Source organism: Cordyceps javanica, chromosome 7, assembly GCF_051103115.1.
Source record: "Cordyceps javanica chromosome 7, complete sequence".
In the NCBI taxonomy this organism is placed as follows: domain Eukaryota; kingdom Fungi; phylum Ascomycota; class Sordariomycetes; order Hypocreales; family Cordycipitaceae; genus Cordyceps; species Cordyceps javanica.
In genome coordinates this window covers 387,576-413,662 of record NC_139301.1, presented here as the reverse complement: position 1 = coordinate 413,662, position 26,087 = coordinate 387,576, and the positions used below count along the sequence as shown (strand labels likewise).

The 26,087-nt window shown below is 52.1% G+C and overlaps 6 protein-coding genes across 6 annotated transcripts; 3 read left to right on the top strand and 3 right to left on the bottom strand.

The window, feature by feature from the left end:
- Nucleotides 1-1,568: 1,568 nt before the first annotated feature.
- Nucleotides 1,569-2,018, top strand: V2A60_009650 (uncharacterized protein; the record flags this gene model as incomplete). The annotated part of the gene is made up of 1 exon (XM_083260915.1): nucleotides 1,569-2,018. The coding sequence occupies one exon, from the start codon at nucleotides 1,569-1,571 to the stop codon at nucleotides 2,016-2,018; it is 450 nt and encodes a 149-aa protein (XP_083117041.1).
- Nucleotides 2,019-2,999: 981 nt separating this feature from the next.
- Nucleotides 3,000-4,403, bottom strand: V2A60_009649 (actin family; the record flags this gene model as incomplete). The annotated part of the gene is made up of 4 exons (XM_083260914.1): nucleotides 3,000-3,062; nucleotides 3,188-3,502; nucleotides 3,586-4,041; nucleotides 4,095-4,403. The coding sequence occupies 4 exons, from the start codon at nucleotides 4,401-4,403 to the stop codon at nucleotides 3,000-3,002; spliced, it is 1,143 nt and encodes a 380-aa protein (XP_083117040.1).
- A 687-nt stretch (nucleotides 4,404-5,090) lies between these two features.
- V2A60_009648 (MBP1 family protein) lies at nucleotides 5,091-7,321 on the top strand (the record flags this gene model as incomplete). Its single annotated transcript, XM_083260913.1, has 4 exons — nucleotides 5,091-5,153; nucleotides 5,273-5,468; nucleotides 5,517-5,693; nucleotides 5,739-7,321. The coding sequence occupies 4 exons, from the start codon at nucleotides 5,091-5,093 to the stop codon at nucleotides 7,319-7,321; spliced, it is 2,019 nt and encodes a 672-aa protein (XP_083117039.1).
- Nucleotides 7,322-8,144: 823 nt separating this feature from the next.
- On the bottom strand, nucleotides 8,145-8,487 carry V2A60_009647 (uncharacterized protein; the record flags this gene model as incomplete). Its single annotated transcript, XM_083260912.1, has 2 exons — nucleotides 8,145-8,432; nucleotides 8,464-8,487. The coding sequence occupies 2 exons, from the start codon at nucleotides 8,485-8,487 to the stop codon at nucleotides 8,145-8,147; spliced, it is 312 nt and encodes a 103-aa protein (XP_083117038.1).
- A 113-nt stretch (nucleotides 8,488-8,600) lies between these two features.
- V2A60_009646 (uncharacterized protein) lies at nucleotides 8,601-9,358 on the bottom strand (the record flags this gene model as incomplete). The annotated part of the gene is made up of 5 exons (XM_083260911.1): nucleotides 8,601-8,828; nucleotides 8,879-8,998; nucleotides 9,053-9,127; nucleotides 9,209-9,225; nucleotides 9,271-9,358. The coding sequence occupies 5 exons, from the start codon at nucleotides 9,356-9,358 to the stop codon at nucleotides 8,601-8,603; spliced, it is 528 nt and encodes a 175-aa protein (XP_083117037.1).
- Nucleotides 9,359-14,482: 5,124 nt separating this feature from the next.
- On the top strand, nucleotides 14,483-15,100 carry V2A60_009645 (uncharacterized protein; the record flags this gene model as incomplete). Its single annotated transcript, XM_083260910.1, has 1 exon — nucleotides 14,483-15,100. The coding sequence occupies one exon, from the start codon at nucleotides 14,483-14,485 to the stop codon at nucleotides 15,098-15,100; it is 618 nt and encodes a 205-aa protein (XP_083117036.1).
- Nucleotides 15,101-26,087: the final 10,987 nt, after the last annotated feature.

Here is a 26,087-nt window from a genome sequence, read left to right as displayed (position 1 = left end):
TTTTTTTTCTTAGCAGGAGAATCTCTACTGGTATTCTTTTGCAAAATCGGTAGATGAAACTGCATCCTCCGTTTTTGCCGTTGCCGTGCAGCGAGAGCAGGTCAGCTGGCCTGGCCAACTGCCCAACGTATGGCTTGTCATAGTTGGTGGGGTGTATTAGGGGATGGAAAGTGGATTATGTGGCTGCCTTTTTTTTTTTTCTTGTTGTTGCGTTTCCCCGCGTTTTTTTTTTTTTCTTCTTTTTTTTTCTTGATGAAAATTTTACAGGGGCGAAGAAAAAAGAGGGGTTTGGTGGTGGTGGTGGTGAGTTGGAGTTGGTTGGTTTGTCGAGTTTCTCTCTCTTGTCAAAGCAGGTGAAGAAGTCTTTGTTCTCTGTGAGCCCTGAGGAAAGGGGAAGCAGAAACGAACAAGCGCGCTCGCATTGGTTTCTGTTTCGAGTTCTTGTCTCTCTAATAAATGTCGAATTTTCTTCTTGCTCTTGTTTTTTTACTCGTTTTTTTCTTCACATTTCTCGCTCAGTCACATTGCAAGTGCCGTAGGTTAGTAAGGTAGTAAGCAATTGGCACTACACAGGGAATGGCCAAGCCCGCATCTCCAGAAAGGGGGGCCAAAAGGAAAAATCCCTTTCCAGTGAGTGACCTTTCAGCGCCCCTCTTTTTTTTTCCTTTTTCTTTTTTTCGCCCTCTTCTTCTCTTTCTTTTTTTTTTTTTTTTGTTACTATTATTACCGTCCCAATTTTTTCACGCTGGAGAATGCCCCCCTCCTCCCCCGCGCCGCATGACCCAACATCCATCGAGTTGCGTATATACAATACAGTTCTTTATTGAAATTGGCAATTGTCCTCTTCCATGCAACTGTCAATGCGCCGCCACCATCCTTTTAGAAATCAGATTGTTGAGAAAGCATCATGCTGGACAAGACCGGTCCCCGGGGAAAGGGAGGGGGGGGGGAACACTATTCAGTTTCTACGGAAATGGGGGGAAAAAATAACGTAATAAAGCCAAGACATTCTAGTGAATGCTCAGACGGACAAGACGCAAGGCCAATGCCCGTCCATGTATCCATCATGCGTAAGTAAGTACTCTTTGGTCCAGTGGATGCCCTGCTACAGTGGCGTGACGGTGCGTGCGACGGCTCAGAGGTACATGGCTTATTTTTATTAGCGGCACGAGGCGACTAATTTTTTTTTTTTCCACTGCCAGCCCAGCAAGTAGGTCACCAGGTCACCAGACCTTTTTTTTTTTTTCTTCCTCTTGTTTTTGCCTTGGGCTTGGCTCGGCAGACTCCGCCCAGTCTACCACCACGAACCAAACAGCTACTGCGGGCCGCCCACGAACCCCACGGCCTGGCCAAGTACGCATTCCTCATAACGACGACAAAACGTCCTCTTCCTCCTCCTCCTCGCTCTCTCCTTTGTTACCAATTCTCGAAGCCATAATTTCACTCGCAACGCTTTTCACGTCTATTCACTCTTGAGGCTTTTTTCTTGCCATCTACATACCGCTTGGGAAAAGAGTTTCAAGATCCCGGCACTCAATACCCGCCACCACTTACACAAGAACCTCACGATGCCCTCATACGTCCTCACCGGCCGCGGCGGCGCTGGCAACACCCACCGCCTCTCTTCTTCTTCTTCGTCTTCGTCTTCTTCTTCGTCAAGCACGCTCGTCACCCCAACCACCACCACCACTACTACTACCCCGCGCATCGTCTCCTCGGGCGTCGGCGGCGCCGGCAACATGCGCGCCCTCGACCCGGAGGCGCGCTCCTCGGCCGCCCACGCCCTGCGCCTCGACGTCCGCCGCGCCGCCGCGCGCGACCGCCACCCCGTCGGCTACGCGGGTCGCGGCGGTGCCGGCAACGCCTACACCTACAGCGCCGGCGCCGGCGGCCGTGGTAGCGACGACGATGCGAGCCTGCTGAGCGCCGCCAGCAGCAGCAGCAGCAGCGCCAGCAGCGTCGCTGAGAGGGCCAGAGGTTGGGCCTCGCGCGTCAGCGGCAGCTTTTCCCGCTCCTGAGAGGGGGGGCTTGAAAAAAAGTCAAGAGAAGAAGGGGGAAATATATACACAACCAGCCGTCGCCGCGACGACGAAAACGACAACTTTCTTGTATCGCTCAACGAGCAAATTACCCCACGAAAGCGATTCTGCGCTGGATTTTGGAATCATTTTTTTTTCTCTTCTACTCCTTTTTTTTTCTCTCTGTTTTTCCCGGGGCGCAGATTTGTACGATCGGATGGTGTTGGGCATGCCAGCAGCTTCCAGTCATTTTTTCAGTCTTTGTTTCTTTTCATCTTTCTTTTTCATCTTTCTTTGTTCATTTCAGCACATGGCGTTGGAGGCTCGGAAAACCAAAAAAGTTTCACTTTGCTGCATTTACACACACACTTACTTGCAACCCACACCAACGGCAGGGACATGCAATGCGCCATGCAAGGCTGGTGGAGTCACGCTCCAGAAGCACGCAAACCGCACCACCAGCTTCGCAATCTCACATACTTACACACACACACACACACCAGCAACACTCATCTACAATTGTCAATAATATTAAATTCTCAGTGGCGTCATTTCGGGCCAGAAGAAAAACCAACCAAAAAAAAAAATGTCCACTTTCGTGCCGTGAATTTGACTCTCTCACCATGCACAACTCCTCATACGTTCGTACCTGTGGCTTATCAACACACAATTTACAAACATCACTTCCCATATATCTTACCTAGTAACAAGTCACACGCAAGAAAGAAAAATTCACTTCTTCTCACCACGTTCAACTCGGGGTATCGTATTAATCTTCCTTCGCCATAAAAAAGAGACCCCTCCCTCCCTCGCGCCCTCGGCTCCTTTCGCCGGAAGCTCTCTAAATGTACATTTGAATATGCCCTCATTGTCCAATACATGCTGCTGTACCATGCACTGACTGCTTTTTCTTTCCCACTTTTGCAACTTTGACAGCCTTTCGTGGACCCTTCCGCTCCTCCTCCTACTTCCGCTTCCTCTTCACGTAAATTTGGTGTGAATAATGTCGGGATTCTCGTGCCAGTCGTCAATGCTCACCCACATCTACCATCGCAGTCAGTAAACGGTCCGTCCAAGGAAAAGGAGCCATAAAGAGGGGAATTGTGCAATGGGGACTGTGGCAAGGGAGAAGCGGCGAGGTTCCCCCCTCCTTGTCCAGTGTCGCATACCTTGCGAAACGTGCTCAGCCCAGCCAGAATACTACCGCCGATCCACGTCGAGTACTTGCGCTCCGGCGGCGCAAAGATCTTGATCCGCATGTCCTTGACGGCCAGTTTCTGCAGCTCCGTCAGCAGCCGGTCGCCGAAACCCTTGGTTAACGTGCTGCCCCCCGACAGCACAATGTTGCTGTACAGCGACTTGCGCAGGTCCAGGTCCGTCCGGTTGATGGCGTCCACCACGATCTGGTGCACGCCGGGGTACTCTAGGCCGATAATCTCGGGGTCAAACAGAATCTCCGGCGCTCGGAACCGCTCCGCCCCAATCTAGAATTGTTCCCTTGTCAGCCCCCATGCTTTTCTTTTCGTCTTCTTCGCAATTCTCCGGCATCCGGCGCACGCCCTCTTACCTTGAGCTTGTGCCCGTCGGGCAGTGTGTACTCTGCATACTTGGAGTCGTTGGCCTTGACTCCCAGCCACTCGCGCTCTTCTTTTCGCGGGTCCGCCGCAACGTACGATACCGTCTCCTTGATTAACCGCACAACCTCCTTCTCCGCGCTCGTGTGAAACACATAGCCGCTCTTGCGCAGCAGCGTCTGCAGGTACTCCGTAACGTCGCGGCCCGCCACGTCAATACGGCGAATGCTGCTCGGCATTGCGAACCCCTCGTACACCGGCACCGCGTGCGATACGCCGTCGCCCGCGTCCAGCACGATGCCCGTCGTGCGCCCGCTCGCGTACAGCGACAGCACCGCCTGGATCGACGTGTGCAGCGCCGGCACGTTGAACGTCTCGAATAGGATCTGCGCCGCCGTGTCGCGGTTGCTTCTCGGGTTCAGCGGCGGTTCTGTGAGAAGCACGGGGTGCTGCTTCCTGTTAGCCGTCTGCCGCCGTCTTCCTTGATCGCCGGTCCACGCACCTCTTCGCTCAGCGTCTTGAGCCCTTCACCGTACACGTACTCCCATATCCGTTCCATGTCGTCCCAGTCCGTCACGATACCGTGCTCCAGCGGATAATGGATCTTGAGCAGACCTCGCAGCTCCGTCGCTGCCTTTTGCCCAATAAACACATCGCCCTCCAGTGCGCCTGCTAGCACGCGCAGGTGCTTGGGTCGCCCAACCCATGAAGGGAACACGCACTTTGGTAGGTCCTCACCCGCGAAGCCCGCTCGTATCGTGCCCGAGCCATTGTCCAGCACAATGGGCGCGTTGTGTAGTATCTCAGTCATCTTGCCGTCGTTTTGTGTCGTATGCCGCTGGGTGTGGTATGCTACCGAGAGCCGAGACCGTATCCCGCCTTTTGGGGGAGCTTTACCACCCACTTACAGCAAACAGCTGTATTTCGTTTTGGCCGTGTTGTCGCCGAGTTCAAATCGTGGCAATCCAAGTATAGAGAGGTTCAATCGGCCCTGCTGCCAGTAAATTTGTCGATTTTCCAGGAATTGTCTCGTCTCTTGATCAATGATGGCCTATTGCATACCAGGGGAGCTTCCCACCCAAGAGCCACTCACGTTGGCGTTGGGCCCATTGGCTGTGGTCCGCCCCTTCAGGAGGTCTTGCATGTCACATCACGTGCAGCGCTCCCCCAGAGACCACGCCTCAGGCACGAACCACTTAAACTGGCTTCGCGTCGCTGCGCGTCTCTCCCTCGCTGAACCGCGTCGACGACGTGTCGCCAGCAATTTGCAAAGCTTCCATTTCAAACCCTGGAGTACGAACCTAAAAGAGCATTTGGCGCAGGGTGAACAATCTCTTGTTTTTTTGGCAACATTTCCCAACCAAGATACCATTTTGCCAATTATCCCACCCATTGCACGCCGGCAGCTTCCCACTGACGCCTGTGGTGCCCATTGTTCACTTCGTGCGCCTCATCAGCATCCGTATTCTGCCTGCCATAACTTTGTTGTAGCGACAAAATGGTCAAGGCTGCGCCGCCAGCTCCCACTGGTCCGGGCATCTACAGCGCCACATACAGTGGTGTAAGTACCGTTCAACCTCTGTTGCCTGCTTTCCGGCGTCGTTTCCTGGCATCTGATGTCTGCCGTCAATGCGTTGGACTTGCATCGCCGTCCACGAACATGGCTAACGTCATGACTAGATCCCCGTCTATGAATATCAATTTGGACTCGATCTCAAGGAGCATGTTATGCGAAGGAGACATGACGACTGGATAAACGCCACTCACATTTTAAAAGCCGCTGGTTTTGACAAACCTGCCCGAACAAGAATCTTGGAGCGCGATGTTCAGAAGGATGTGCACGAGAAAATTCAGGGTGGTTACGGCAAATACCAAGGTCAGTGCCATACAGATGACACGGTAAACACCACTTACACAAAAACAGGAACATGGATCCCACTCGAGAGCGGCGATGCTCTCGCTCAGCGACACAGCGTATACGACCGCTTGCGACCCATCTTCGAATATGTTCCCGGCAACGAAAGCCCACCTCCCGCTCCTCGGCATACTAGCAAACCCAAGGCGCCCAAAGTGAAGCCGCCGCTGCCAAAATGGGGTGCCAGTAAGTGCAGAGAAGCCCTTTTGTACGCCCAAGCTGACGTTCTAGGTACTGTCCCTATGCGTGATGACTTTGACAATAACGATACCATGATGGCAGAAGACGACACGCCCGATAACTTGACCATAGCCTCGGCATCATACATGGCCGATGAGGATCGCTACGACCTGGCGCACATGTCTACCGGTCACAGAAAGCGCAAGAGGGAAGAACACGTGAATGACCTCACGGAACAACAGCACGCCATGTATGGCGACGAGCTCTTGGACTATTTCTTACTCTCGAGGAATGAGCAGCCCGCTGTCAAGCCCGATCCTCCGCCCAACTTTCAGCCCAACTGGCTAATTGATGCCGAAAACCATACCGCCCTTCATTGGGCCTGCGCCATGGGAGACGTTGACGTTGTCAGGCAGCTCAAGAAGTTCAACGCCGGTATTGCCGTCAAAAATATCCGGGGAGAGACTCCGTTCATGCGGTCCGTTAACTTCACCAATTGCTACGAGAAGCAGACATTCCCGGCCGTCATGAAGGAGCTTCTCGACACTGTCGAGGCCCGAGACAATGCTGGATGTACCGTGATCCATCATGCTGCTGTTATGAAGAATGGTCGTGTTTTTAGTCCATCATGTTCACGCTACTACCTGGATATCATTCTCAACCGTCTGCAGGAGACCATGGAACAGGGTGCTTTTCAGCAGCTGCTCGACGTCCAGGATAGCGACGGCAACACCGCACTCCATCTGGCCACTCAAAGAAATGCGCGCAAGTGTATTCGAGCCTTGCTGGGCCGCAACGCGTCCTCCGATATTCCCAACCACGAGGGCGTCCGAGCCGAGGACCTCATTGCGGAGCTGAACGCGTCCAAAAAAGAGCGTGGGCCACAGCGCTCATCATCGCCCTATGCTCCTGACTCGCAAAGGCATGCATCTTTCAAAGACGTATTCGCCGAGAAGCCGGCCAAGAAGATCTCCCAATTATTTCAGTCTGCGGCTGCGACAACTGTGCAATCCCGCATCTCGCCTCTTATCTTGGAAAAGTTTCAAGATCTAGCAAAGAGCTACGACGAGGAGTGGACTGAGAAGAACGTGGCAGAGACGGAAGCGCAGCGCATACTCAGCAACACGCAGGCGGAGCTCAACGCCGCCCACCAGCAGATCGCTGAGCTGGAAACGCAGCTCGAACCCGACGACGTCGCCACCAAGGTCATGAACGAGGCCAACCTCGCCAAGCACCAGGTCCTGTCGCTCATCACCCATCAAAATCGCCTGCACATTTCGCAGGCCGTCGACGGCGAGTTGAACCGCATCAACGGTGGCGACGGCGGCGGCGACGGCGCCCAGAACGAGTCATACGAGGAGCGCCTCAGCCTGGCCCGCCAGCTCAGCCACATGCTCGCGGAGCAGCGCATGGCTGAGACGGAGTACGTCGACGCCCTTAGCATGGTGGGCGTCGGTGACAAGATTGAAAAATACCGCAAGCTGCTCAAGTGCTGCCTGGACGCCAAGGACGGCGAGAGCTTCGACAACAACATTGACAGCGTCATCGAGCTGATGGAGGAGGAGCGCTACCAACAAGACAGAGACGACTCGACAGCGGCACCTGAGCCCATGGACATTGCCGTGGGCATGTAGCGGCAGCCTCCAATACAGCCTCCCTTGGCTGTGGCGCTTTCCCTATCCTTTCTACCGTCTACACGTTTCTATATACCAGCATATGCAATTCTAGCTTGTACTTTGGTATCCTTTTTTCTATCTCCCTGGTCGGATTCTTCTTCTTTTTTTCTTCCTTCCTCTGGCGGCGTTCAAACGACAAACAAACTTTTGATTGGGATGGCGTGACCAAATGGCGCAGTGGAATGGGATTCTTGACTTTGTGGTCGGTTTTTTTGTTTTTTTTGTGTTGTGTTGACCCCAAGTACCATGATCGACGTGCTAGGTTGATACGCCCTACTTACTTAATGAATGAGATGAAAGTTTTCTTTCTTACAACCAAAGAGTAAAATCAAGAAATTGAAAATGACTGCTCATATTTTTCATGGTCTGACTCGTGTTGTCGTCAACGCGATCCCGTTCCACCGCGAGGGAGGGGAAGGTCGGGACGCTTAGATATTTGAGTTAAGCGAGGTGTTCGTATCGGGCACACTCGCCCCCTCCCCCTCCTTGTCTTCGGAATATCCCACTTCGGCAGTCTGGTAGATGTCGAAGATGTTGGCCTCGGGGGATTGTGCAGGGTATCGCGAACCCATCCATGGTCGGCCTGACCTACCAGCGACGGAACATTACAACAGCATTTCATTTATAGCATCGAAAAGTGAGTCATAATGGTATACAGTACTATATGGCAGTGGTACTGAATTACGGTGAGGTAATTCTGCAGGACTAGAATTGCTGGGTGCTTGTTCGGACTGGAAGTGTTAAAGTGCACACTCCCCATCGCTCGATAAATGAGACCTGGCTAGTAGGGTTGCCTAGGGTACGCAGTCATGGCGAGGAAGTCAGGAGTACACTTGCTTCCGTCAATGTCAAAATAGCCCGAGACCGTTCGGCAGTGGCAGCCGCGGGGCTGCGCCACGCCGCTCATGTAGTAATGCAGGAAGTCAATTGCGCGGCCGGCGCCCGCGATGGCGATGGTATTGTGGTTGGCGCTTGATTCGTGGTAACAGTAGATGGAGCCGGCATCACGGGCGCAGCAGTAGTCGATGAGAGCGTCAGTATCCGGCATAGGCGGATCGTCCGTGAGCTCCTGTATATGAAGTTAGGCACATTGGGGATACCTCAGCCGCCAAGATGGTTGCCATTGAGCAGGGTTGGAACATAGTGCAAAGTCGGTAGGGCGTCGGTATCATAGGATTCGCAATAAATATTGGAACAGCCAGTCGGCAGCGGTAGGCACAAGGCACTGCGTACCGGCTCACTCAAACTTGTCCTTACATTGGGGACAGATGCTGCGAGTCCCCAGCGCCTTCAGCTCGGAAAACTCGTTGCAAATAGCAACGATGCCATTGGCAATCATCCCTGCGTTGGAGTCTTTATCGAGGTTGCGATGACGTTTGGGGTCGTGGCCACCTAAGGCCTCAGGCGCGTACTCGGAGCGCAGCTCCAGCGCAGCAGTGGAGATGATGGCGCCGCCAGCATTGTCCTACATGGAGACGATGGCGTCGCTTTTGATGCCTGAAAGGTTCCCAGAACATGTGGCGTCGCGGATGCGTCACGAATGGCATGGGCGGCGTTCGCGCAGGACAGCCTGGCGGCCCTGGGATCGGCGGACAGGTGCCACGGCAAGGCAGCGTCCACGAGAGCCAGCTTGGCCTGAATGATGGTGGTGTCAAACAGCGTATTTGGTGCTGAAGCTCAAGAACATACGGAGGGGGCAAAGTCGATGCGAGCGGCATCCTCGGTAGCCGGGTCTGGCAGCAACTTGCCCATGTACATAAATGCCTTTGAGGTTAGCAGACCGGTGTCCAGCACGGAGATGAAATATGACGTCTTGCATCGCCAAAGCATGTCACAATATTTTACCTTGGCGAGGTCGACCACTGGAAGTACAGTATAAAAATCATCCTAGCTAGGAAGTAGAGGACCAATGCCAAGCACTTCGGCGTCAAGCGCAGGGACAGCCGAAGTGACAGCCGCAGAAGCAGTGGTGACGATGCGGTCAGGACTGGCCATGTCAAGGATGGCTCTATCGCGGCTACTCAATGAAGAGTCTCTTGACTCTACGTCCCGGAAATCGTAGGCCGTGTCTTTTTAAAGGCGGTGGTTGCTGTCAAATCGAAAGCAATGCTGCTTTTCGAAGCTACCCTTCAGGTACTGCTTCTTTTTCGAACCTTCAATTGACGCTTACAATTGAGTGTGAGTGGGCAGAGATGCTCTAAGTCGGAATTACAGCTTTGGTACAGCTCCCCTCGGCAGTGAACGGCCAGTTTTGAGAGCGATGCCTTTGTTCTAAGTCGCTAGGCAGTTGTGAAATAGAATGAGCTTGTCGAAACAGGCGTAAGGCCAGCGTTTTTCCCCTCTTGTTCCCATCTCCATGCATTCGCCTTATACCTTTCTGGTGATAGCGTACGTGATGGGGGTAGCTGGGCAAGGAGAGCCGATGTCTGGGGAAGTCTAGAATCAAAGTAGTAAGTGCGAAGTATGCAGTAAGCGGTCTACTCGTTCCTCTCTACCTCGTTGTGCGGCCAGGAAGCGATACAGTTGGATACCTGCCGTTATCGATCGGCGTAGCAGACGGTACTTCTGCTAGCGTCTTCATTATTTGAAATTGCTTCGCTTGCGATACTGAGGCAATGACTTGGACAGGTGCGGGTTAGTGTCGGGACAAGCCTGGATCTGCAGACCCGGCCCGCGACGAGAATCCCATCCATTGTTGTATTAGACGGCCCGTTCAACAACGAAAGGGCTTTATAAAGTCCTATTGTAGGGACAGAGAAGAGTAGAATCGACTTGGCTGTGGGGTTGCAGTCGCTCCTGTAACCCAACCAGCACTGCTTCAAGACATCTTCTGGTCGATAAATGCCGCTTGCTAGATTCTGGCTAGCCGTGTTCATTGCGTTGCGGTTGGGTGCAAGGTACGGATAGTGTAGCATCAGTTTGAGGGTGTAGTGTTTCGAGCCAACAACGACTGAAGCGAAACCCGCCAGTTTGCTGCTATCAGAATGTATCAGCGGATTCAGCCACTGCAACAAATTGCAGCAATACTGGACAGGAGACCAGCTTGGCCGTGGGTGAGACAAGAGCATGGACATATTGCTATGCAAACAGCAACGTGAAGCAGCTTTGTCCCAGCACATCGATAGTGCTGATACGTAGCAATTATCGGACTCATGTGAAGGGAGAAGAGAAGCAGAGATGAGATGATGTGGAGGTCATCCAAGTGAAGCCAGAAGTGATACGATGCTATAGATCGCGCATAGTTTTGTCGAGGTGATGTCCAAGGACTAAATGTCAGAGGCGGCTGGAAGGTGAGAGTTGGTTGTCCGCTGTTGGCAGCAGGCAACTGGCAACTGGCAACTGGCAACTGGCAACTGGCAACTGGCAACTGGCAACTGGCAACTGGCAACTGGCAACTGGCAACTGGCAACTGGCAACTGGCAACTGGCAACTGGCAAATGAAGAAAATCGTCAAGTGGTAAGAGTGGCCAATGCGCATCATCACCTGGCATCGAACCTCTGCAACCCTCTACTACGGAAATTACCTTCATCGTTTATTGACAAACATGCCGTTACAGAATTAAGCTTTGACGATACGCTGCCGGGGACCGCTACTGGACCGCGCTCGCCTCGGCCTCCATTATTCTTCTTCTAGAAGGCGCTCGAGCCAGGTTCAATTTTCTGCGTCCTCCACTGTCGGGTTCGGATACCGGCGACGGATCGTCTCATTGTCTATGCCATTCCTAATTAATTACGAGATAGAGGTATTATGGACCGCAGTCTTATTAGCCGATGCTGTCCGTTTTTCCTGGTATTTTCTGACCGGAAACAGTTGCTTGTCTTGGTCGCGCTACGAGCCCGAATTTTCCTCCTCCCCCGCCAAAGTCGTGGACTCAGCTGGTCAGGGTTGCGTGGCGTCGGCGATCTGCGGGACTGGCTCCTACCGAGACGAAAGTGCATGGGCTCTGTTTTAGTGGTTTCAGCGGCATGTCACCAATTTTAATAGGCAACCAGCGTCGCCAGCTTGCCTGCCCGCCTGCCTGTTGCCTGCCTGCCTGCCAACCCTCCAACCGCGGGAGGCTGGCCCGGAGCACATGGCAAGTCTCGAATCTCTGCTATTGGGGTGTGTGCGTGCAGCAACTCTTTGTTCCCGCAGGCCTTTGCTTCTTTCTGTTGTCTCAACGTGCGCTAACAGGGCGCTGCGCGTGCCGAACAAGGTATAACTCTCGACAGGCTTCATCCCGCCAGCTTGTCTCTCGGTCGTCACCTCTCCCGAGTTATTTCGGCCATGACATTTTTTTTTGACAGACTGAGCACATCGTGGCCCTGCTGAAACGGTACGGGTACGATCCGGTTGCAGCAGTATGCAAGTACAGACGGGCGTCCTATGGTGCACAAAAGACCACCCAGGTTTCGCGAAGAGCAAGGGCGAACCTAGCTGATAAGAAGGAGCCGAGAATGTGGCCTGCATTCTTGCGGCTCACTCGTGACTTTGGCACTCGCACCCAGCGACCAGTTGGAAGACTTGTTCTGGCATGGTCAACTCCACCCGGCGTCATTTTCAGCTACCGTCTTCGCTGCAGGTCGCGCCACGCACAAACCTAACTGGCAAAGTTTTGGCTCGCAGCTTGATCATCGGCAGGTTTGCAGCTGCGTCTGTATGCTTGCCCATCGAGCCTCTGCAAGTGCACTGCATCATTGCGCATGGTCTTGCGCCTTCCACAAGCTCGCCGCCGCTGCCACACCCTCTTGCTCCGGCTCCGGAGATCGCATCTGCATTGATTAACCCCAGTTCCGCTTCGCATAGTGCTGTGGCTGCATTGACAAGGCTTCATCAGAGCGCATAGTTCTGTAATTTTTCAACTTCTCGTCACCTCTACACACTGCATGGTGCATCCTTGACGCCAAGACGGCGACAAGGCCGCTCGGCTAGATAACACCTCGCTAATGCAAACCTGCAAAGCAGGCAGTGAGCACTTGCCGCAACATCACCCTCGCTTGCCAGTATCATACAATCAGTCAAGTTTTAAAATGGAACCCAGCGTTTGAGCAAGGAGCCCGATTTAAATTCAAATATGCGGGATTGCGAGAAAACGCACAGCGGCAGGACGGCCGATCCGCCCTTGCCGGTACGGACTCAAATCAGGCTAAGGTGTGCACGCAAAGCCAAACTCATATCCTTTGCATAGCGCATCGCGGCCGACGAACGGCTGAAACTCCGGTTGCATGTACCTTAAACAATGCAGCCCTCAACGTATCTTCCAAGTTCGGAAACCTACGTGCATTCGTGTCTTTGCCTCCGGCCTTTGTCTTCAGCCTCTGTCTTCAGCCTTTGTCTTGACGACATGACTTTGAAGAGACTTCGATTACCCATCGTATGAGTGCGCCAGTGCCCGCAAAAAAAACGAACACACGGCGAAGCTCATCTATCTCTCGCTCCACAAGGCTGCGCAACTTGCCCCAAAGTGATTGGTCGATGGGCTCTAGGCTGTGGTCCCCTTACGCCGGTACAGGCTTGGTGGCTCTACCGCTTGTTCACTTCAGCTGAACTGGCCACCCATAGGAAATTTTCAACGGTTTGGGAACAATAGCACTGGCGACCCTCACGTTGTTGTTGCTTTTCCTGGTTACTCAACAGTCAGGGATACTGCCAGACACGGACAGGTACGGAACCGCACTTCTGGACACAGAAGCGATCCCGGAACCTGGCCCCAAAGGTTGCTACCCAACAGCGAGATGGTAGGCTTTGTGCCAGGCAGTACATGCACCGTTGAGTCGCGACCGGCCGGATCCCCAAGAGACTAGAGATCCGAGTCAGCTGCCCATTTGCTGCGAGAGCCACGCCTGCACCACCTCGACGACACCCGCCGCTGAAAACAGGGATGTCTCCTGCATATGGTCCCATACTCACCCTGCTAGCGGAAAGCTCTGTCCCAACAAGCGACAGCTCAGGCCCAACTCAAAAATCATAATCTGGCCCGTTATTGCTGGAATACTGAGTAGAGGGAGCGGTGTTGTGCCGGCGCTGCCCACCCACGAGTCTCACTCACACGTCTGGCCTGACCCGCCGCCAGGACGGACAGACGCCGCTGCCCCCAGGCTAGCAACCTAAACTGCTCGTTCTGTCTGCATTAGCCTCCGGTGTCTCCAGACAGCAGGCTGCTGAACAGTGGCTCCAGAACCGGAAGTTGTTACTGCCACCCCACCTTCATGACCAGTGCCAACCTTGTGTTGCTGGCTCAGCTGAACCCCTTTGCCTTTGCTTCGAATTTATTGTTAGCGCGCCGCGCCATGCCAATAAGTGCGGAATGGTTTGGTTGCAAGATTCATGTAGCTCCATTACTGTAAAATCGCCCAAAGCATACTGCCCTGGAGCGTCCCATGCAAGATATATATTCCTCCGGCACCCCATACGTGGAGCCTTGTCTTGAATTATCGACTCCTCTCTTTGCAAACGACCGAACTGGAATAGCATCAACCTGGCGTATACACAAGCGACCTGGCTCTGCGACTTGCGACCGCTACGAGGACGACAGTTTGATCACCATATACCGTGAAGAACTCGGTAACAAAAGAGCGAAACATTAGACTATACGGCTTCGGGAGGTTTTGGAACTCGCGCAGACCCGAACCGTTTCGCGAACAAAAGCAGCAGACCTTGGTTCGACAACGCTTTGGTCAATTCTCGGCGCAGCCAGCGGATCCGCCACATCAGCAAGACACCCCACCATCGAAACTGCTTCGCCCAGCACAACCTGGTACTTTGTGCTAGACTACAGCCTACAGGCAGGCCATCACTGCGACATAACCCCTGCGGTTCCTTGCAGCTGGTTTCTGCTAGGCATTTGTGCATACCCCGGTATAGCGTCAGTGTCCAGAAATAGTTTGGCGCAGTTCGCGATGACTGGTACCAATCGCGACGACTTACACGGCCAGCCGTCAGGCAGCCAGCCGTGGTTTTTTAACCCAGAGCAGCCCACCAAGAGAGGGATGCAAACCGGTCTTGCCATTTTATGCTTCTTGCTGGTTGTTCGATTCTGCCTGCAGCGTTGTGTTACTTGGAGACACATGTCCAGAGTGCGCCGCTCCTCGCATACGCAAGAGCAGACACTGCCAGCACCGTCTATATCTGACGAGAAAATGAGTCCGGAGCCTTGTTCACGCGAAAACTCTGATACCGCAGAGCAACTCAGAAGTGTCTACGAAGCCGATGGCTCGGTGTTTTCACCTGTCGCGCGCACAGTACCAGAGCGCCGTCCAAGACACTTGCTCACGAGGCTGCCGCCGGCCCCTCCGCTAACACCGCCGGAGCTCAGCACTAGCATTTTTGCCTGCGAGGAGGATGTAGACGGGTTCATCAGTCAGCCCAACCCGGACTACCTGTCAGCGACGTCGTCGATTCCGTTGCAAAATCCTCAGCCTACTCGTCAATCTCGGTCTTTCATGAAGACGGTCACTATGGGCGCTCCTAGACCTTACGACAACCAGGATGCAGCATGCCCTGATCGAGCATGCAGTCCGATTTTCGCTCAGGGACCCGGGACGCAGGACCAAGTACGAGGACAAGATGATGAGACGCTTCGTCGCAACGTGAATGTTCAAGGCCAGATCATTTCTCTCGTCAACGAAAACGGGCAGGGCTGGACTCGCCACACGCGCGTCTACGGTGGCGGAGTATGTCTAGCGTGCGCATCGTCGGGGGGGCACGAGGGTGGATTTTACGGCGCGACAGTGACGCCCGAGGAGATGCGATACTAATGGATTTCGGGGACTAAGTTTTCCAAGGAGAGAGCCTTTTTGGGACCGAGTGCCGCAGTCGCGAGAATGGCGGAGGTTCGGGTCGCCGTGGCAGAGCGGGAGCGTTTGCGGGTTGAGGAATGGAAACTTGGGGCAAGTTATGGCGTTCACTTGGGCTGGCAAGCTATTCAACTATTTATGACGACATGAAACAAAACTTTGAAATTTTGAAACGAGATTGATATCTGACAAGAGACGGCGGCATTGGGTCAGGAGTAGCATGCATACAAGATTGGGCGAAGAAGCTTGACGGAACGCTTTTACGAAGGATACCAACATAGCATTCAGTATATACATTTGTCTGCAAGAAGGCGGCTTTTTCTTTTTCTGTTGTTTTTCTTAATTTTTTAGAAATTTTGATACTATTTTATTTCCATTGAGCACGTTGGCTGGATATCTAGGCAAACGAGATGAGTCATGTAAGCACGCATCAAGATCGCCTTGGAGAAACATGAAGATGAAAACGTCGGAACTAGGCAGCGGCTGGAGAGTTTTTTCCCACTACCAGGTATTGTTTATTATGGCTGAAATGGCTGGGTGCTCATTCTACGTGTCGAGTTGTGCGCCTCGGGCACATGACGCCGCGACATGGGTAAAACCCCGAAGTGGTTTGTAGGGAGGCTGTCCGAATCGTAAGTATTTTTCGCAGGGTCTCCACAGCTAATTACAGAGATGGCAAAGGAATGACGTCTCGTTTATTGATTTTTTTTTCGGATTTTTCCTGCCAAGATATATACGAATACAAGGTTTGGTCTGCCGTGTGAGGTGTGAGAGGGGGGGGAGGGACAGTGTGACGATGAAAAGTGGAGGGAAAAGAAGGTGCCTTGCGCTTCTCGCAGGGAGGAGAGACAGAGAGACAGAGACAGAGAGACAGAGACCAAGGCTTGATCAAGCAGGTTTACGAGTAGAAATGGAAGAAAACAAACAAGGCATTGTGATGGGATGGGCAAGAACAGGGATTTGTGGCGAGGTGATTGGAGGGTTTTTGGGGCGGTTTTTGGGGCTGCATCGAAAATGGAAAAACGTATTTGAAAAAAAAGATTAAAATAAAAAAAATAAAAATAAAATAAAAAGCCACGCGTATCTCGCATCTGTACTCGGTAAAGTGGGTCCAGGTCGCCGACACTGACGATCGATGACAGACGTGGCGTCTTGCATTGTGTGTGTGAGTGAGCGTGTGTGTGTGTGCATTGATGCAAATGAATCGTTTTTTTTTTTTGCGTCATCCATCACAAATGTGCTGCAAGATCAGCAAGACACTTTTTTTTTCTTGTTTTTAAAGAAAAGGGTGGGAGGGTGAGCACAGAGGCGCGCCGAATGGGGGGGGTGTGCATATATATATATGCCTAATATAAGAAAGAGTTCAAGTCAGCCCTGTGTGGCAAAGCAAGGGCGACGCCCGCCGTCATGAGGAACGCCGTAAACAAGGGGGAAATTCGGCAGTTGGTAGACGGGTAAAAAAAATCATTTTACAAGGTAAAAAGAGCCAATTATTTCTTCGATAAAACAAAACTTTAGTCATGATTCTGTTGTGGCGGAGAGGAGATGAAATCTCCCAGGACATAAAGTCGAATCGACTTTTGGCTTGTCCTGCCTGCTCAATGAGGATGATGATGGATGGGGTTTTTTTTAAGAAAAAAAATTATCGAGGGCGGCAGTTGGATGGCCTTGTTTTGAACTGTCCTTTTCTTTTTTTTTTTCTCTCTGGGGAGGAGGACAATACAAACAAAGAGGCGTGCAAGTTTGTTCTTTGCTTCATCGTCATCGGCGTCGAGTAGAATGATTCGAGACTTGTGCTTGCTTGGTTCTCTTTTTTTTTTCTAGCATAAGTCAAAGAGGGATATATATCTCCCCCCTTTTTCACGAAACGTTTCTTGAGAGCAGATCGCTGGGGGTTAATCCCGGAGCAGAAGAAAAAAGCCCAATCGTCTGCCTTGCGTCTAGACTCTACATCGAATGAGGCTCTTCGTGAGTCTAGAGCAAATCCATGGATTCTGTGCAATTGCATCGCCAGGAAAGCCCCCCCCCTCTCTCTCTCTCTCTCTCTCTCTTCTCTTTTGTAATCCTCCAGGAATTTTCGTGCCTTCCATCCGCGTTTTTGCCCATCCTCACCAATCTCGCAGGGCCAAATCCCCCCGCCCCGCGCCCTTTGCAATGACTGCTCAATCCATCACAACGCACGTTTTTGTCTGCTGGAATAAAGGAAAAAAGAAGAAAAGAAGAAAAAACTGATCCCCCCTCTCCCTCCCTCGCGGTGGAGAGGCGGGGGCCGAGGGACAGGGGCCCCGGCGGGGGGGCGGCTATCAGATCTCGGTGCCGCCGAGCCGAGCGAGCCGGTAAGCGTGTATATGTATATACATGCTGCTCGGATCTTGATTCTTGCTTGCAATACGCCCGACTCAGGCTTCCAAGTGGAAATCTTGTCGACAAAAAAATGAACACTTCTTCTCCATGTTGAATCTGCTGGACGGCGCGCCCAACTCGGAGCCCCCCCCCCCCCCCTCAAGACTACCATGGACCCCAAACCTCCAAACCCCAAACACCAGAAGAGTTGGCGCAATTTGGAGCTGAGAAGCGCTCTAGAAACATATTGCGGCCCATACGATGCGACCTAGGAGAGTAGTCTCCATGTCTGCTCGAAGAGAGTTGGACAGAGGGATCCCAGTCATCACAGCAGGCGTCGTGCGTCGCTACCGAGACCCAGGACCGACAAACGAGCTTTCCCACTGCTTCACTCCTTTTTTCTTTTGCATCTTCTTTTTGGCTCTGACTTTGTCCATGCATATTTCTTTTTCTCCATCTCATCACCCTCTTTCTTCTCCCCACTCGCTCCCTCCCACAACACTGTCGAATTTTTGAAAAAGCTTTTTCGCGAGTTCTTTTTTCACGCACATGGACTCGCAGCAGCGTCTATTTTTATCCTCTTTTGATATCAAATCTTGCTACGCAGCCAAATCCTTTCTTCCTAAAGGCTGAGTCTGTTGTATGCCGAGAAAATTGCACAAGTTTCCCCAAGCTCCAATGTCTCTCTCCTTCTTCTTCTTCTCCTCCCCCCCTCCCCCTTTTTTTGCCGCAGAACATGAGAAAAGCTCTCCCGGGAGGCGATTGGGTGGGTAAAGCAGATGAGGGCGTTATCTTGGGGGGGGCGGTGACAGACCACGGACGAGAGGAGAGTTGAAAAGGTCTCTTTACAGATTTATGAACCGGGCCACTGCCTACAATTCGGTTTGAACAACGCTCATGTCTTTGGCAGCACACGAGGCGATCTCGTCCTCTTTACTCTTCTTTTGTTTTTTTTTGTTTTTTTTTGTTGGAGAGGGAGTAGCTCCTCCCATTGCATGTCATGTCGTCGTTGACTACTCACTTACAGCGCAGAACAACGGCGGGGGGGCAATCACACCCGGGCCAAGCACCACGATTCGTCCGTCCATGATAACACGATGACTTCAAAAACAACTTCATTATCTCCGTTGTCGTGTTCGTGGGTCTCTCTCTCTCTCTCTCGTCGCGCCCGCTTCTCCCGTCCTGTCTCCAAGGCCCTGGCCAGGTCTTGACTCGCCAATTCCTCCCAAACAACCCCCGCCTCCTTTGGCCTCTCTTTTTTCACTGACGAGAAAGGAGGATGATTACTCTCAAAAGCAGCGTGTTTCCTATCGTGACGGCCTCCCGTTTCAGAAACAGGGTCGTGTTTAGAGGGATATTCCGCGCCCCCCTTTGCTGACAAAAGGTGGCAAAGACTCTGTGTTTTTATTTCCAAACAATGTCTGCTTTATATATATACGCTCCAATATTTTCCTCTTTTGTTTTGCCCCCCCCCCCCCCCCCCCCCCCCCCTCTCTCTCTCTTTTGAAAGTTTTACATGTTTTATAGGAGGCGGGGGGGCGGTTGAAGAAAAGTTTTGTGACAAAAGTGCACCGAAACCTCATTTCCACACACACACACATGCCAAAACACCCCTTCATCCGTCTCATGGTTTCCTTTGCATCTTCCCCGGGCTTTCCCTCAGTATTACAAGTACAATTAAGAAGTAATCTTAACAAGATAAGAAACAAAATCAGAAGAAAAAAAAGAAAAAGCAGCAACAACAACCCCTGCACCTCCGAGTTTGTGTCTTTTTGTCGATGTAGTTTTCCCTTTATATCCGAAAGCATCAGGAACAAATGTGTGGGATGTTGTGCCCCCCCCCCTTTCTCTTGGATGCAATGGATAGGGAGAGGAAGAGAGGAGAGAAACAGAGCCAGAGGAACGGGCCGTACCCGCAAACGAGGCAGGATGACAAGCAAAGGGGTGAGAGAACATCGCCGCTGGGATGCCCGGGGAGGGTGTTTTGGTCAAGGGAAGGCGAGTGGAGGATCCATGGAGCTTTGTCACAATAGCTGTACATGATGGAGACATTTTTGTAACTATATCATGATCAATATGTGGTTATTGGCTTCTTGCTTGTATGCAAAGCTGAGCGCTCAGGTCATTTTCCTGAGGTACCAGAACGTGGCACAGAGACTGTGGCGTGACCTTGTTATAGATGTGCTTTTTTGTCCCGCGTATATTTCTTCTGCTTCATCTCCTCTCTTCTCTTTGCACCTTGTTCGTTTTTTCTCGGTATAAATCAAACACTTGTAGTCCATGGCACTGGTATAGAACCATCCTGAGGCATGTTTACGACTCAGTACGGTGTGTATGCAAGGTCTATCCTGTTTGACGTCAGGGGCATCGTAACCACGTACTTACTGATATACAGTACATGCAAGATATAGCACACACACCATCCGTATTCCAGGCACTTGGGCGGATGCCGTCTGCCAGCCTGATATGGATGCGCCCGGGCGGACTCTTCTCTCCGTTGGGATGCAGCCACAGCGACGGCAACTAGTATATAGTAGTTTTTACAGTTTGGTTTGTTGGCTTTTTCTTCTTCTTTGTTCTTTTTTTTTTGGCCTTTTCTGCAGCTAACATGTTGGCGTGATTCTTCTTCATCCCAGCAGTGCGGGCTGTGCTTCGTCACAAGACCAAGTCGACCGGCGCGGGATGCGGGGTGGCAGTCGTGCCATTGCCGAGAACCATGTCCAGGTCGCGTCCATGTCGTGCATGTCGCCCAGCCATCTTGCCACCCAGAATTAGATTGCAGGCAAGAAGGGTCGAGCATGGGCCAATGCCGTGGACGGACACGAGGTGGAAGTGTGATACAGACAAAACGGGCTGCATCTGAATGGGTCGGCGAGCTGAGGTTGGTGTGGCAGGAATGCTGGTCTCTTGACCGTGATTGGCTGCGGTGTGACAGCTGTAAGCGCCCGATGTGAAATGCACACGGGATGGTTTGTCATTGATTAGGTAGGTGGTGGTACAGGTTGCAAGCGTCCCATTATTGTAGGCTAGCGGTATGGCGGGAGGACGGGATGGCGGGGTGTCGGATGAGAGGAGCAGGGAATCACAATCGTGCTACGGATATCGGTAGAGCAACGCAACCTTGCCCTGCCTGCCTGCTTGCCCGCTTGCATGCAAAGCTCCTTGGAACAAGGGGGAAAGTCTGCAGCGACGTTTGACGGCCCCGTTCGGTACGCATGGGGAGAGCAAGGCTCAAGGATTGTTACGGGGACGCGTAATGGCCCCCAAGGGGAAGAGTGCCGTGGTTCTACCAGTCTCGAGAGGGTGCGAAATCGAGAGCCTCCATGATGCATAATAGATAAAAGGGCACTGCTATAAACGTGAATCGTGCATACCGGTAGGGGACTGCATAACACGGCGAGGATCTGCATACGTGAGCAATTCGCGCAACGAAGAGGGGCGGAGCCGGGGCACAACAAATCGAGGCAAGGTTGTGCTGGCAGGAGTAGAAAGCATTGCTCATTGTGTGGCAAGGCGGGTCAGGGAATTCACGCTTAGAGCGTTGGGTATTGTGAGCATGTCTCCTGTAACTTGCTGTAAGACGCGTCGCTTGCGGCAAGGTTGAGACACGCCCCATGACAATGATGCTATGCCGTGGGGCTCGGAGGGGAGTCGGCCACCTGTCTCAGCCTGGATCGCGAGTCGCTGCGCGCGCGCATTGCTGGGAAGACAAGACTAGCAGAGAGAGGGTGGTTGTTTGCGCCGGAGCTATGCCGGGGCCATCGATGAGTATTGTGGTGGTGGACAAGGATTGTCAACAGAAGGGGAAAAAAAGCAAAGCCACGGCCATGAGCGACTCGCGCGCGATGGCCAATCACCAATTAACCCACCAAGAGACGGTGTGGGTAACAAAGGAGGGATTGGCAGATATATTTAGCAAATGCTAGCGCAGGCGGGAAATGAAGGGGCCAACTAGTCGGTACCAACAAAACACACCAGAAAGGCTGTGTTGAACTTGGGTTGTTAGAATTGCAGAAGCTGTGACAATTTGGTGTGCTGATTTATCGAAATCGATACTGGAATGCGGTCCCCCCCCTCCCCCGCGCGCCCTTGTAAGGGCACCCGATACTGATAGCATGTTCGAGCATCGTTGGACAGTGGCGTTTTCTGTGACAGGCGGAAAGAGGAGGGCGATGCCTTTGATGTGGTACCGAGATAGTATACACGGTTTCTTTTGGTCGGATGCGGACGGCTTCAAGGCGGCCCGGGCCCTGACTGCAGATTGCACTAGAAACGGTGTCCATGGTACAGGGTAGTCTTGTATTGTATTCGTACTCACAGCGTGTTTGCGCGTGCATCTGCGAGGACATGGGACATGACATGGGCAGCAGCGGGCCACCTGACACGGTCGGGGGTTTGGTTTGGGCAACGCCGGGCGGGCTGGGCGGGCTGTCGAAGGTTGACCGCGAGGTTGAGCCGCTGCTTTGGCTGTGGAGGCAGCTAATAGTAAGTACGGATACTTAGCGCCATATTGCTCTTGTGTCGTTGAACCCTGGCCGAGGTCTTGCTGAGCAACTGAGGTGATGCTGAGGCCTTGCTGGGGTGTTGGCGGCGCAGCCTCGTCGAGGGGACCACGGAGCAAGGGTGGTGCCGCAGGGACGGGTGGCAGCCGGAGGGCAGCGCAGGAGTTGGTGTGGCCTAGGTGAAACATGAGCTGCGTGGGGACGCCGACGATCCTTGGCTGCATCACGTTTTGGATCAAGGCGATATTGGAAGCATTGTGCAGGATGGTGCTGCTTGAAAGAGTTGAGATCGAGGGGAATTTTCTGCGTTAAGCGGGTTCGGAAGTTGGCTTCCGCGCATAGTCTGTGAGGTGAATGACTAGACTTTGGTCTTGATTTGGTTTTGGATGCAGAATGGACAAGAACGAGGACGAAGGGGTCCTTGATTTGTCCGGAACCGGATGATGCCAGAGAGAGCAAAGCGATCATGTAGAAGAGGGGGGATGTTGTTTGCAACTCTTGTGATTTTCACGGTTGCCAGCTGGCGGGATGGCTCTGCCGGCTGGCAAGACAAATACATAAATGTCCGCAGTTGCTAGGTGTAGGGTATGAGCATGGAACAGGTCTAATAATGTGCAACGCTAGCTGTGTCTACGGATCGCATGGTCTGGTACGTGGTTGTCGTCGGACCGTTGGCAAGAGGCAAAGGAAAAGAAAAAGAAGAAGAAGAGGAGATAAAAGAAGGGGCGGGGGATAACAAGGTTGTGTGGCCTGGCGTTGTCATGCAGCTGGAGACATGTCGTCATACAAGCAAGATGGGACGCAAAGGATGCCAAGCCGCGTGCGACGTGTGTATGAAGAAAAAGCTACTTCAAGGCTAAAAGGCGAAAAGGCTAAAAGGCTAAAAGGATAAAAGCATGAACAGGTGGACATGATGGACGGGGTGGAAGGAAAAGCGGAATGGCAAGGGCATGGACAAGGACTAGGACAAGGGCAAAGCAAGCGTGGGCATGTATACTGATATATTACTGGTACTGGTACCAGTAGAAAGGGAAGAAGAAAGGAATGGCGGTAGAAGAATGAGGTTCATGCGTGTGATGTGGTACCTAGGTCATCTGCATTCGTAGTATGGAGAGTGATTATGCACATGAGAAACAATGCGACGAGTTGAATGGATGGATGCTGAGTACGGAGTAGATGGAAGAAGTGGAAGTGGATGCCGCTGGGTAGCCGAGGCGAATGGGAACGGGCTGGTGGATGGGAGGTGATGGGGATGAAGATGGTGAAGAAGAAAATAAATAAAAAGTAATGAAAATACGCACAAAAAAGAAGATGCTTAAAAATGAATGATAAAAAAAGACGAGAGAGAAAAAAAAAAAAAAGAAAACATCACGAGGTACGGATAGTGGTAGACGAGATCCACTCAGATGCATGCAGGGCTCTTGGAGCCCGAGGCCTACTGATGTAGGGGGTTTTGCCTGGGCAGGCGGTACGCAGTACTCAACGTGGTGTCTAAAAGGTACTGCACCTGCCTGCAACAATGAATTACAGGAGGCCAAAGACACGAGTACAAGTTGGAATAAGAGTACTTGGTAAAGATGAAAATAAAAATAAAAATAAAGACGAAACAACGATACGTACAAGAATGAAATAATACTGATACTGATATCAGGCCGGAAAACGGAGGACGGACAAGTGAGCACTCAGGGTTAAAATGGGGGGAAACCAAGTGGTCACTGTGCGAGCACCTAAGTAGTAGTTGAGTAGGTACTTACTAAGCAACTAAGGTACATAGCGCTAGCGTCCCTCCCGTTGGAACCAAACAGAGGCCAGAGGGTAGCGCGCCCCACTGACCCCTGAGAGAAATCAGAAGTCATTGAGAAAGAGTGGGAAAAGGTCGAGGATAGGATCAAAAGGCGATTGCTCAAAAGAAGGAAAAAAAAAGGGACCCATTGTACTAATAGCGGTGAATGGGCTATACGTCAATGTTTTTTTCTTCTATTATTATTTATCTTTCTTTCTTCTGCTTTGGTTTTCTGGGGGGTTTGGTCCTTTTTTTTTCGTTGGCCCTTTATGCATACATCAGCCATCCATCCAGTCATCTGTCCATGCTCACATCCATCGGGCAGCAAGAGCAGGTGAAAGCTGCCCAGGTTCGCCTTTTGGTGGCTGGGAGGGCCGCCGCCGCCGCCGCCGCCGAGAAAAAAAAACAAAACAGAGAGAGAGAAAAGAAAAAAACAAAGCGTACTCAGTATTGAGCGCTACGATTGGCCGGTCCGTCTCCGTCAGCTTCCCCCACACACTGACCCTGGCGGCGGTTTTCAGTGGCCAATTATTACAGTCAGTCAGTCGTTGGTGGCGGCCTTTTTATTTTATTCTTTGGACAGACAGCCCACTAAGTAGGGGGGGACCAGTCAGGGGTCTGGCGGTTGGTGCCTGAGGTACTTGTACTTTTTTTTTTTTTTTGGGGACCAGACCAGACCAGCCAAAGTTACCTGGGGCTAACAATGCATACAAGTCGTTAATTAGTACTCCGTAGTATGCGTGCATTGTGGTACACAGGGGGGTTGACGGGAAAATTAAGAAAAGAGAGAGGAAGAGAGAGATGACAGAAAAAAAAAAGGCCGAGAAGATGCACGTCGGGAAATAGGAATGTAATAGTCAACAGAGAAGACTTGGTCAATAACATAATCGACGTAGAAAAAAAGTCGCTTGGTCTGTCTGGTTGCTCTAAGTACTTGGTACTTACTCACCCGCTAACTACTTAGGTAAGTACCTCTTACTTACCAGCCGTTGCGGCGTTGCGGCGTTGAGGGGGAACTGAGCATCTATCTCTATTAGTATCGAATTACGGCACTTGTCGGGCCCTAAAAAGTAAGTAAGTTAAGAGAGCGACCTAAGTAGGTACTTGCCTTCCTAGGTAGGTGCCTATTTAATTAACCTGCCTGCTAGTGTTGGCCTGCCTTATGAGTGCCTGGTGAATCCCCGTGAATACTATTAAACTGACTGATGACCCTGACTCTGTGCTTGGTCCCCCCCCAGTCCCCCCCCCAGTCCCCCCCCAGTGCCTGCCTGGTCGGCCCCTCTCCCCTTTCGTGCGCTGGCTCACCCGCCGCCATGCCTTGTCAGTACTGAGTACTGATAGTGTTACCTAGTGGGTTCCTACGTTAATTATTCAATTTTTTTTTCCATCATGTTATTTTTGTCTGTATTTTTTGTTCACCCGCTCTTTCTCTCTGTTTTTCTTCTTCTGCGTCTTGTTATTCTTCATCCCCCTTGTGTATCCCCCCATCCAGCCCAAATACAGCGCCTATAGTGGTCGAGGGGGAGGCCCCTCGTACAGCGCTCATCACTACTGTCACACAGCGTCTCACCCACTATATCTTGTCGTAAAGAGCCCCGTAAAAGCCTCTTCCCCTCCCCCGTGTCCCCCCCAAGCTCAGTATTTGCCTCCCCAGTTCTCTGCCCAGTTCTCTGCCCAGTTCTTTGCCCCCCCCGCCCCCTTCCCTAAAAAGACCCATCTGTACTTATTATTATTCGCCTCGCCTTTCTTCCTCCTCCTCTTCTCCTGCTTCCTCTCCTCTCTTCACACAATCTTCCCATCACCATCCGACCTTTCCCCCTTCCTCCTCCTCCACCTCTTTCTCCTCCCCCCTCCCGTTGTCCCATTATACCCCTCCACGTCCTCCCTTGTTCGTTCGAGCTTCGTTTTCGACTACATAGTCTTTTTTTTTTCGTCCTTTCCTCGCAGATCAAGAAATTAAAAAAAAGTCTAGTCACTCACCATCATCTCACCGCGCGCCTTGCCGCACTCGTTGCACCTTTCACGCGCCTCCTCGACTCAGCACCATCCCATCGCCACAATCACTCTGTGCTCGCTACGAGAAATCGATCGAGCTTCAATCCTCTCTCGGCTTTTTGAAACTTTCTCACAAAAAGGACTCGCATTCTTCGCCTTGTATTTTATTCCAACGCCTACCATAACGTATTCGCTTCCCGTTATTGGTTCTTGATCGATTTCTTCCACCATCGCCATCATCTCACCACTCGCGTCCGCCTTTGCCTCTTGTTACCATCATCGCATTTCCATACTTGTTTTCCCTCGTTGGCATACCGCAACGCCA